This window comes from Sinocyclocheilus grahami, unplaced genomic scaffold (assembly GCF_001515645.1).
Source record: "Sinocyclocheilus grahami isolate Dianchi unplaced genomic scaffold, SAMN03320097.WGS_v1.1 scaffold1430.1, whole genome shotgun sequence".
NCBI classification, from domain to species: domain Eukaryota; kingdom Metazoa; phylum Chordata; class Actinopteri; order Cypriniformes; family Cyprinidae; genus Sinocyclocheilus; species Sinocyclocheilus grahami.
This window is the reverse complement of record NW_015506609.1, coordinates 6178-17936: the sequence shown is the minus strand read 5'-3', so window position 1 is coordinate 17936 and position 11759 is coordinate 6178. Positions and strand designations below refer to the sequence as shown.

At 38.7% G+C, this 11759-nt stretch overlaps 1 protein-coding gene across 1 annotated transcript in view; it reads right to left on the bottom strand.

Moving 5' to 3' along the window:
• LOC107570236 (leucine-rich repeat and calponin homology domain-containing protein 4-like) overlaps nucleotides 1-8702 on the bottom strand; it is a 41947-nt gene extending 33245 nt beyond the window's left edge. Inside the window, exon 1 of the mRNA XM_016256446.1 lies at nucleotides 8337-8702. Coding sequence (XP_016111932.1) covers nucleotides 8337-8508 — 172 coding nt within the window. The 5' untranslated portion in view covers nucleotides 8509-8702. The remainder of the gene's footprint in view (nucleotides 1-8336) is intronic.
• Nucleotides 8703-11759: the final 3057 nt, after the last annotated feature.

The window sequence follows — 11759 nt, the reverse complement described above, 5'->3', positions numbered from 1 at the left end:
AGACTGGTTTTGTGCTCCAGGGTCACATATTAGTTTACAATCCTTGAAAACCGGGATAAAGTTACTTAAAGTTATAGGACAAAGCAGAGACATACAAGACTTGCACAAATTTTTCAGCATACTCGAACCTTGTTACAACTCCACAAACAAAGCATAAAGTGCCAGTTATCGCAACCCGACTAATCCAGAAAGATGTGAAAAAGTTAAATAAAAGTGTCACACAGCAAAAATAGCTCTACAACTCTTACAGGAATAAATCTGAGAAGAGTTTCTGTGAGTCTGCAATGGTCTCTGCTGCAGGAAGAGTGATATTAAATACAGCATCCGTGAGATTGCCATCTTGTTTTTCATTATAATGGATCTGTAAAAAAAAAAAGCAATATAGCAATCATAAGTCGAGGGTTTCTAGCTGTGCTCCTCTCTTGAGATTTGAGACCTTCTGACCATCTGTTGTGCTTTAAAAGTGTGAGGGAGAGGAAGAGGAAGAGAGAGAAAAAGAGGGAGGGAGCCGAAAGTTTGTCGCCGAGGAGAAGCAGAAGTTGAAGTCGAGGAGCCCACATCCTGTGGCTGTGTAGTAAAAATGCAACTGCAAGGGGAAACAGAACAACACTGTGGCGCAGTCACACTCAGTTCTCACTCATGGACAATTATCTGCATTATTCACATATATGCACTCCAGATCTAAACATGTTAAATGACCACGCACATACGCACTCCAACAGCTGGTACTGAAAGGAAGCACACACTCGTAGAAAACACAGCTGGCGAACACTCAAAACATAATGGCATAAAAAAGACAACCACACAAACTTGAGCTTGTGCTTATCAGAGCTGAATTCATAAAAAATCCTCTCTATCTCTGAATCTGAGAGGTTCATTTGCATAGGCAAAATATGACCTGATGTTTAATATTCATTAGTAATGTGCAAGGTTGACCACATCCTAACACATCAGGAAATACTTTTATGAAAAAAGGATCTGAATGACCCATAAAACATAAGGGATTGTAACCAAACCGAGTGAGCTACCTACCTAGACAGCATTTGTTTTTAAACATCATACAACTAAAAAGATGCTGCACACTAGGTTTTAAGATTTTTTGCTAACAACAAATGTGAAAAGATTGTGTTGTATGGACGTGCTGATTTGTTGCATAACCCACATGAATAAGTCACACGCATCAACTTTGCTATGAAATGGTCATTGTGTCACACTGTGTGTATGGGATCTGATGTTTGCCTGACTGGGAAAGGCAGTCAGTGTCATGTTTACTTCCTTGTTGTCAGTTCATGTCACGAACGTGTGGGTGTGGACTGAATCCTTCAAACTATTTTAGTCCTAAAAAGAAACTGAAGATACACCAGTCCAGCTCTGTGATGCATGACGGCATTAAGATGTAATGTAGACACATGCATTTTCTGTAAAGCTGCTTTGAAAAGTGTATAGTGAAAAGCACTATACAAATAAATTTGAAATGAATTGAACTGAATTAAAACGAACATAACAAAAAATTTATAAATAAATAAAACAGGAAGAAACAATACCACCAAACTCTTTATCTGGAAAAATTATTCCTTTTAACCACCCATTCAAACTGATGGGGAAGTGCCCCTCATAAAGTATCAAAACATTATTTGTATCTTTGACAATAAAGCTGCAAAACTACCATTAAAAATATGGTTGTCTAAGATACTGTGGGAGAAATCATGCATTTCTGTCTAAATTTGTTCAGTCAAATCAAGTCACAGCTTCCGCAGATCAACTGCTCACATCTCTCTTAACTCTGTACGACCCACGCAGCACAAAAGGAGATAGTTTTAAATTAAATGAGATTCAATAAAATAAAATAAAAAACAGGTCAGTGTTTACTGAGCCCAGATCTAAACAAAGTGTACATCTGGGCCCGTATTCACAAAACATCTTAAGGCTAAAAGTAGCTCATAACTCGCTGATTTAGGAGAACATCTTAAAAATAATGGGTGTGTCAGTCCTAAATTTAAGACTCCTAAATTTTTGTTCTAAGAGTATTACACTAGTATAAACTAGCTCCTAAATCTGTGAAACGTTAGGAGTAGTGAAGAGGACTCCTAAGTCACTAAGACCAAATCTGAACTATCCTAAAATGGCTGTTGCCAGCAATCTGCCTCGGAATATAAACATTTTAGAAACATTTAACGATAATGAGCTTTTAAAAAGGTATCGGCTTTGGTTTGGAGGTTATCTGCGGACGCAAGCTTTAGACGAAGAAGTGAACGATGTGTAGCTCCCGGCACCGATTTATACTGTAGTCGCACCGGTAGTGACGTCATGGCTGTCGCCGGCCAACGAGTTGGTGTTTTTTCAATGTATGCTTCAGATACGAGTCACGACGAGGCGTTCCCCATAGCGACCCCTAGAGGACGCAGTGTCTCGTTCCCTACTCAGGGAACCATGGTTACATAAGTAACCCGAGACGTTTATATGCATATTAGAGCTGCCCCCCAATAGTCGACTAACCGTTAGTCGACGAGAAGAGGCCAAAATTTCATTAGTCGCAGAAAAAAATTAATTCCACACAAAGTGGCGAAATCACGCAGTCCGTGACGGACAAATCGTTAACGGTTGGTCTATGTGGTAATATATAGCATAGTACATCGGGCAGGACATCCATATGCTCACCTAACATTCATCGACCTCAAATATGGCTTATCATCTGAAATATGTATGTAGCAACTTTACATGGCAGCTCAATCTAATGTTAGCCTAGAAAAAAGTGAGCAGTTAACGAGTTTGTGCGGAGTGTGGAAGCTGAACATTAGCACGCTTGGGCTACTGCATGACAGATGGAGGCGCCGGTGCGATCATTGGCTCTTAAAATACTTTGTCATTTTTGGTCATACAGATAAGAGTAATGCATCTTTTGTATCTGTAAAGACTCTACATTTATTCGTGTGCACTCGGAATAACAACGAAATGTTGTGCTTTTGTAAAATAATGAAAGCAAACAGGATGCACTTTCTGCCGTCTCGGACTCAGTGAAGTTGAGCACGTCCCTTCGAAACTCCATGTATTCTTGCCTTATTACAGACATGAAACATATATCTATAGAGAGTGAAGCTTTTAAATGAACCAATTCAAATAGAAAACAAATATTCTCAGATTATGTAATCCGTATGAAACATGCATACAGGTGCATACTGCGGAGAGTCAGTGTTGCCGACTTCATCTCTTAATCCGAAAACAGAAACCACTAGTGTTACAATAAATTATTAAAACATGAATGCAGTGTACTTGCTGTTTTTCCCTAACACATTCATAATTACTATATTTGCCGGTGCACTGTGGGAAACCTTTTTTTTTTTTTTGCGTGCGCTTGAGCGCTTATTAGGCTATGTAGGCAATTAAAGGCTCATTATTATGATTTATATGGTTTATTAATAAAAGTGCGACTAATAGTCGACTAATGCTTAAAATGAACGACTACTAGTCGACCAGAAAAATCTTTAGTCGAGGGCAGCCCTAATGCATATTGACTAATTGTTTACGAGAAACATAGCCTACATATAAGAGGCTGACACTTAGCCTGCATTTTAAAATCTTTATTTGAATGTGGCAATTAACATTTTTATTTTTAAAACGTTATTTTATAATATGGCAACATAATATTGCACTCTACAATATTTCTATGAATAAATCTCTGACAGAGACTATCAGCCAATGACTGTGTGCATAGTTAGTAAGTATGCTGACATCATCCATAGCAACCATGTCAACCCCGCCCTTACTCTTAGTTTAAAGGGGTCATATGACGCTGCTAAAAAGAACATTATTTTGTGTATTTGGTGAAATGAAATGTGTTTATGTGGTTTAAGGTTCAAAAAACACATTATTTTCCACATACTGGACATTATTGTTTCTCCACTACGCCCCGCCTTTCTGAAACGTGTCGATTTTTACAAAGTTCATCGGTCTGAAAAAGTGAGGTGTGCTCTGATTGGCCAGCTATCCAGTGCGTTGTGATTGGCCAAATTCCTCAAGCGTGTGACAGAAAAGTTACGTCCCTTACCATACTGTGATGCCTGCGGCAACCACATGTGACGACCCCGGGCTGGACTCTGCTTCGTCCACAGTGAACATTTGGGCAGCGTTATGCAAACCTTCCCAGATAGTGACGTAGGTATGTGGGGGCGTGTTAGAACGAGCCGTTTTAGGTAGGTGTGGCTGACTCTTAACTTTTATAAAGAACATCTCTTTGGATTTGAGACTTTAGTCTTTGCAACTTTACAAATCTTCTTTATGCACCAAGAGCTTGTAACACTCCAAAGAGAAAGGAAAAATTGAAATCGCATCCTATGACCCCTTTAAGACTTCTGTCTATTCCTTAGTAAAAGTTTGTCTCAGCATCTTTGTGAATAGGTTTTAAGAGAAAACTCTTAGCTAAAAACTTTTACTGCTATTTAGGAGAACTCTTAGTGGTAAGATAAAATGTTTCGTGAATACGGGCCCTGGACTAATAGGTTTTTAATGATCTTAAACAGCCTGATTTATATGGATTACTTTTACAATGTCTTAATGAACTTTTTTAAGTGTCAACGTTTTGGTCCAATGGACATTCAAATGAGGGACAGAAATCTTTTTATGAAAAATATCTGCATTTGCATTTCAAAGATGGAATTCTATCAGGTTTGTAACAATGAAGGTAAGTCAGAATTTTCATTTTTGGGTGAAGTCTTTAAATTCCCCCATTCACAGCAAGAACGATAACTATAATGATGATAACGATAATGATAGCGTCCACTCCATCTCTAATATAATAATGTTCTGTTTAATATAAACGTGCGCTGCAGTTATGTCATCTAGCTGCTTCTTTAAATTCTCAAGCTCTTTAAAACAATGTTTTTATCTTTTTCAGCCCCTCAAAAATTAAAGTGATTCCAATGGTATTGTTCCTCTATATTGTTATCGTTATAGCTGTGGTGTGGTCTTCCATATTCTCATTGAATTAGAATGATTAAAACTCAGTTCTTTTCTGTCATGTTGTCTTATCTCGTGTAGTGAGCCTGAGCTTCCTCAAAAAAAGAAAAATGGTGCATGAGGCCTGTGAACATGAATCAACACACATGAATCATAAGTATTTATCTATAAAACACAAAAACAATATATATATATTTTTTTTAATTGTCTAGACGTTTCTAATGAATGCTGGCCGCTTTAAGGAGTTTGTTCGTTTGTTTGTTACAGTTACTGAACAAACAGGCAAAACTGACACAGATAGTCAAATGCAGCTCTGAATGTATGCCAAAAAACTAGATCGTTATTAGTCCAACATCCAGACAGTCCAGACTTTCACTGCCCCAGACACAGCCATGCCTACAGGCTAATGTCGGAGAGGAAACATTACTGATGGGGGATAACAGATCAATGGAAATAAGCCATGAGGAGAGTGTTTTGTAGAATATAATCTAGACCATCTTCAGAAAGTCCTTTGAAAAACATCCAACCGACACCAAATTTAAGGCCTTCTTTGATGATCTGGATAAATGGGAATCTTCACCCAACCAAGAAAAGAAAGAGATAAAAACTAGAGAGAGAGCAAGGGGGAGAGAGAGAGAGAGAGAGAGAGAGAAGCCTGCCTCAGACAATGGAGGAGGGGTCTTAACGAATGGGACTGCAGTTGGGGGGAAAGAGGAGGGTTCCTATTTCGGGAATATCATGACAATGGGAGCAGTCCACAAGCTTGTTTTATCAAAAAAAAAGGCCTCTGTCCCTCCCCTCTTTCTCTCAGCTGCTGTGAGGCTTAGTTGTGGTATGGAGTGTGTCCCACTGAATGAAACACTGTGTTACGGGCTACATGACGTTCATGCCCCAGGCATGGTCACAAGTATGTGGGAGCTGGATGGAAACAAATATTTTCATCTAATGCACACACAAAAACACATTCACTGTGATTTTATTTGGAGGATCCTATTGGTGCCCATGTCCCGAGAACATTTTCCACTCAAGAGCTGCTTCTGCGGAGGTCCTTCTGTTTTCATACGCTCTTATCTTAAGCTTTCTCTACATCCATCTTTCAGCACCTCTTTAAAATTTATTTCACTTCTCTGGGACGCTGAAAACAAAGGCAGACTGGGACGTCATCATCACACCCTAAAGTGCTGAGGTACAGTCTAGCTTGTGCTATTGTTATAGGGTAAAGTCAACAGCGGCTATATTATTACTCTGGTTATGAGTATAGAGGTCTGTTTTTAAGGGTTTCGGGGAAGATTGATGAGCCTGAGCTTTGTTGTCCATCACCGAACTGGACCTCCAGCAAGACTGAATCCCTGACCTTCCTGAGGGGTAGTTAATCCATACTGGAAAGGGTGCTTCAGAAAATAATGTAACTATGTATGAGTGTGTGTAGACTGAAGAGAGTGAAAGAACAAACCAAGGCCCATCAATCCTTGCCTCCTTAGCAAAAACGAGACACTATCATCTTCCACCTACCTTCAAGTGCACTTAAAATACACGCTGCAACTACAACCAGTAATATGTGAGCAACACCTAGTAATCATTCTCCACCTGATGGTAGGTGTGTCTCTGGAACATGATTATTATGGAATGATTTTTTTTACACTGGATCTATGCTTGGATTTCTAGCATTTATAAATGGCAGTTTCAGGCCTAGTTCTCTTGAATAGTTCGGCACCCACATACTGATCCCAAACTGGCGCTTGGATTTTGGAGAGTCAGATGTACAGTACGGTTGTCAAGGCAACATGGTTATCCATGCAGAAAAGTGATGTGAAAAACCTCCACAGAAAAATAAGATATTAGACCATCTAAACCTAAGACTTGAACTATAGAGCAGAAAACTCAGTCTCAAGCTACGCAGTGCCATCAATATGAGTCAGTATTCTTAAACAGATTCATAATAAATCACCCTTAATGATGTCACCAAATATTTAAGATTATGAAGGGAGAAAGTGAAAACTGTATTGCCTGACTTCTAATCTGAATGTGTTCCTCTCAATTACTATTTTGCACAACATTTGATCTGATTAAAGTGTCTTTTGGTTAAGTTTTTATTCTGAAAAACAACAACAATGGATTATTCCTCCTGTGTACATGTAATCAGAATATTCTGAATAAATTATGACATGTGCATTAATTTTCCTACTGGAGATGCTCGTTCTCGCTGTTTATTACGCCACATTTGATTTAATGAACTCAAAACAATTCTCATTCATGTCCTTAACAATGGCATACCAGAGCACAATGAATTCGAAAACGTAGGCCTTTTCCTCGCTCCAAACATGTGTTTGGTTCAGGAGCTCAACCACTGTCACCACTGTCTTTTTCTAACATCTCACAGAATGACCTTGGTTTGGATGTTCAGTTACAGTGAATAATCTGAAGAATACAGCCATTTGCCAGCTAGAATCTCGAATATTGTCTTAACTGGGTTATGACAATCTTAATAATGCATTTAAACAATGATTACATAATCAGTATGTGAATGTCAGGATATTTTTCTGCACAGAAATTCTGGTGGTTTTAGCACTGTTTAGCTAAATTAATGCATTTGAGTGATTATTACAGCATGGTCTAACTTCTCAATAACTCCAGCTGTGGGTCGCAAAGAGGTACGAGAACTGAAATGACAGTAAATGGCATGAAATGCCACATGCAGATATTATCGTCGCTTAGCCCAAAGTACATTTTAAATGCACTGCAACATCTCTATTAGACATCAGAGCTTGTGCACGTGGGGGTTTCAATGGCTCAAAGACAAACTGCTTTATAGGCCTACCCACTTTGTATGAGTGGAGCAGATGGTCATATTAGTGCTGCTGGCAAGATGGTTCTCAACAAGCTCCCTACCAATGAGAGTGCACTCAAAATGAGCTGACTACAACAATAACATTTTATATCACCAGTTCTGCTGGCTTTTCACTGCACTCAGATCAAATGTGAAGTTTTGCAGTGGGTCTGTGGTAAGATGGCTCAGCCTGAATGTAGTTTCCACCTCAACAACAGGAAGAGAAGCACAGCGCAGATGTCTTCAATTTGTAAAGCAAACACACCAGCCTCAAACTCAACAACCTGGCTTTAAAAACACAATAAGCTGATGTGTGGGCAGTGATGGAGTTCTGTAGAAACGAAAGCGAGGACTTAAATGAACTTATCAGATGATCTGCTTCCTACAATAAAGTAAAAGATCCGCTTTTTCTGGGTCGGGCGTGATGATGGTGGTGCTCGTACACCCCTGCAGAAGGGGCGCAGGTGAAGAAGACACTCAAACAAAGGACATTAAATGCACTGATCCATTTCCTCCCCCTCTCGCTCATTCCGTGACCGCTTTGTTTAAGTCTTACCTGCGTGTGTAACGTCGGACAGGTCATAGTTCTTGGCGGTGCGGGGGAACTCTTTTAGTTTACGGTTGGAGAGGATGAGCGCTCCGCTGGACGCAGCCTCTTCCAGCGCCTTCTCCACGCTCCTGCTGGCCGCTACGGTCGCCGGCAGCTGGGCTCCATCCCCAGCAGCCATCAAACACTGAATATAACCCAAATCTTACTCTTTACAACGACAATCAGGCCTCCTAAACCTCCATCTCATCCAAGACTGGTCCGATAACGGTACACCCCGGAAAAGTAAGTTTTTGTACTCCAAAAGTGATGTTTAATCCAGTGATTGAGCAAAGTTACGCGGTGATTTGACAGTCCGTGTGCTGCACCGGAGCCGAGAACTGAAGGGGCGGGGCTTACGGATTGAGCAAGTCTTGATTGACAGAGCGGATACACCCAGTACGTACGAGCTCGGGAAATGACCACAAAAGCGCTGCTCTCATCGCAAGCGGGAAATTATACCTTTTTTTTTTTGCACGTTCGAAGATTTTGTAATATAAACTGTAGAAGCTTCACTGCTGAAACTGAATAAGTTTTTGCATTGTTTGCATACCGAAAGAAGTTTTTGCATTGTTTGCATACCGATACCACAACATTCAACAGTAAGAGGAAGCTTCTAATGGATATCACAAAGCATTTCCAGATCCATTAAAATTACGTGCACTCAGAGAGGATATGAAGGACATAAATATTGCATTAGCATTAGAGCATTAGCGCAACACTCTTCCCAACGTCTTTGGTGTCTAGTCTTTTAAGAAAACCATAAAATATTGGATTGGGCTCATAATCTACTTCCAAAATTATAGAAAAAAAGATTAAAACTAAAAAACACATATATATATATTAAAAAAGAACACAGAGATAAAATGATCACCGAACATTGGTCTGTGACACAATTGCTGTTTATCTCTCTTTTTTCCAGCCTAATTTAAAACAATTGATCCTAAAATCCACTTCTCAAACTCTAAAAACATTTGTTTCATTTCTCTATTAACTTTGGAAAGTCATTAAAATCTACACATAAATGCCATTTGAAATTGAGTGGAAATAGATGTGACTTTCATATAACAAAAATAAATCTAAAAGTTAAAATCGTAATAAAAATGTAACAAAAATCAACCCTATAAAAATTGTAGTTGTGTTGATCAACTTTAAGGCCTGGTTTCACAGACGGGGCTTAGACTAAACCAGGACTAGGCAATAGTTCAATTAGGACATTTAAGTAATTTTTTATTAACATGCCTTAGAAAAAACATTACTGGTGTGCATCTTGAGACAAAACAAAGGCACTGATATACTTTAACATCAGTCAGTGCAAGTTTCTTTCAGTTGAAGCAGCTCAGAATTAAATTTTAGTCTGGGACTAGGCTTAAGCCTTGTCTGTGAATCCGGGGGTAAATGAGAAGGGAGCTTTTTTTTATTATTATTATTATTATTTTTAGAATGTATTTAGAAATGTATAAATCATAAGTCATTGTTTTCAGCTGTGTTGTATCATTATTAGGTTATGTTGTTGGGAAACATTTGCCCACCTATACCATGCACAAAGCAAAGCTTTCAGAGTTATTGCTTGCCCATGCATGCTTAATGTCTATCTGCTTTTTGTTTAGTGTTTGTGGGTTCAGTGTTTTAGGCCTGCCAGGGGCACAAAGTGGGTCACTGTGTCATTACTCCCTATGGCTCAAACAGAGGAAAAGAGGGATCGAGTGAGCCCAGAGGAAGAGAAGGGATGAGAGGCCGTGAGAAAGAGTGAGGGCATGCTCTGTGCCAGGCTTACTTAAATTAAACATGACTTAGTAAATAAAAGTATAAATAAAAAGTGTAATAAAATGAATAGTTTATTAATTAAGAATTTAAACATTGACTAAATCTTTACTGTAGTCTTTAAGTTGTTGTTGAATTCTTGTGTTGTATTCTTGGTGGCACTGAATATAAATGACAGAAAGGCTCACAATATTAGTGAGACTGCAGTTTATTTATTCATGAGAACCCCTGTATATTTTGATCTGTCATCCCTTGAGTCTTGAAGTGATTACTGTATGCATGCATGTGGCATGACTGTGGAATGGTTTACATGCAGCACTGCAGTTCTCACCAACAAGTCAATGATCACAAAACAGCTACAGTACAGCCCATGTGTGAGTCAGAAAGCAAGACCCAACTTGTTCAAAATACTATATTTCTCCTCATAATAAAATCACTTGCTACCGTCTATTATATGCTATTTATAATAATAAATCATTCAGAATAAAGTGATGCTTTGGAATTGTTTGGCATCTCTGTGTTCTCTTTACACATGATGTGATTATTACATTTCTTTCCATTAATCCCCGTTAACAAGCTGGAAATCTAAGACTCAAAAGAAGTTAATAAAGCAAGTGCAGTGCAAGGATACACCCCCCCCCCCCCCTTTGAGACTTTCTGTAGAGCGGCATAACAGTGTCTCCTGGCGTACAAAATCATGTTAACAACTCAAAACAGGGCCCTTTGTGTGTGCCAGAATGACTCGGAAAAAAATACTTAATTTCAAAATATTTGAACAATAGTGATATCATTTTTTATTTGTTTGTTTGTTTCATTAAACACACCTGTTTAGTTGTGCACTTGAACTTGAGTGAGCACTGTGCGTTGCTGCGTCCAAGTCATTATATTATAGTCTGCTCGTTTTTTCTAAATGTTTAAAATACATTTGTAATCTATTTGTAATGAATTTTAGTACTTACTTTGTATTGTTATTTTATTCGTTTATTCAGTTCATTGCTTATTTAGCTGTTTAGCTTATTTATCTAATGTTTATTTTGATTTTTTTTTTTGTAAAGCACTTTGAATGGTCATTGTGTATTAAATGAGATGTAGAAATAAAATATAAATTGCCTTGTCTTACAATATTGCCACTGTCTAAGAAACATAACCTGTTTGTTGAAACTTTAAACTAAAAATCCCGAAGGTATCACACTCCTACACTTTTATGACGCTGGCTTTCACAGAGTGCACAGGTGTTTTTCAGTGCAGTGCGCCTTTAAGCAGCAGCGCTTCTCTGATTGGTTGTATTTGGTCACATGAGCACTTCCTCCTCCGAGGGGGCAGGGCTGAGTAGAGTAGCTCTCGAGGTTACGGGCCAAGCTAAAACAAATGTTATTCCAGCACTATTCAAATTACTGATATGAAAGCAAATCCTTCTGCATCTTTAAAAACAATGCACTTTATAAAACGTTTTCTTTAATGTTTATGAGTGGTGAAATTACGTTAGCTAGCGAGCTAGAATAGTAGTAATACATGGCCGGTGGTGCTACCGTTTATTTTGATATTGTGACATGTATGTATACTGTATATGTGCCATATGACTTTTTAACTCATCGTAAACAATTGAACCCCCCCGCCCCCCCCCCCCCG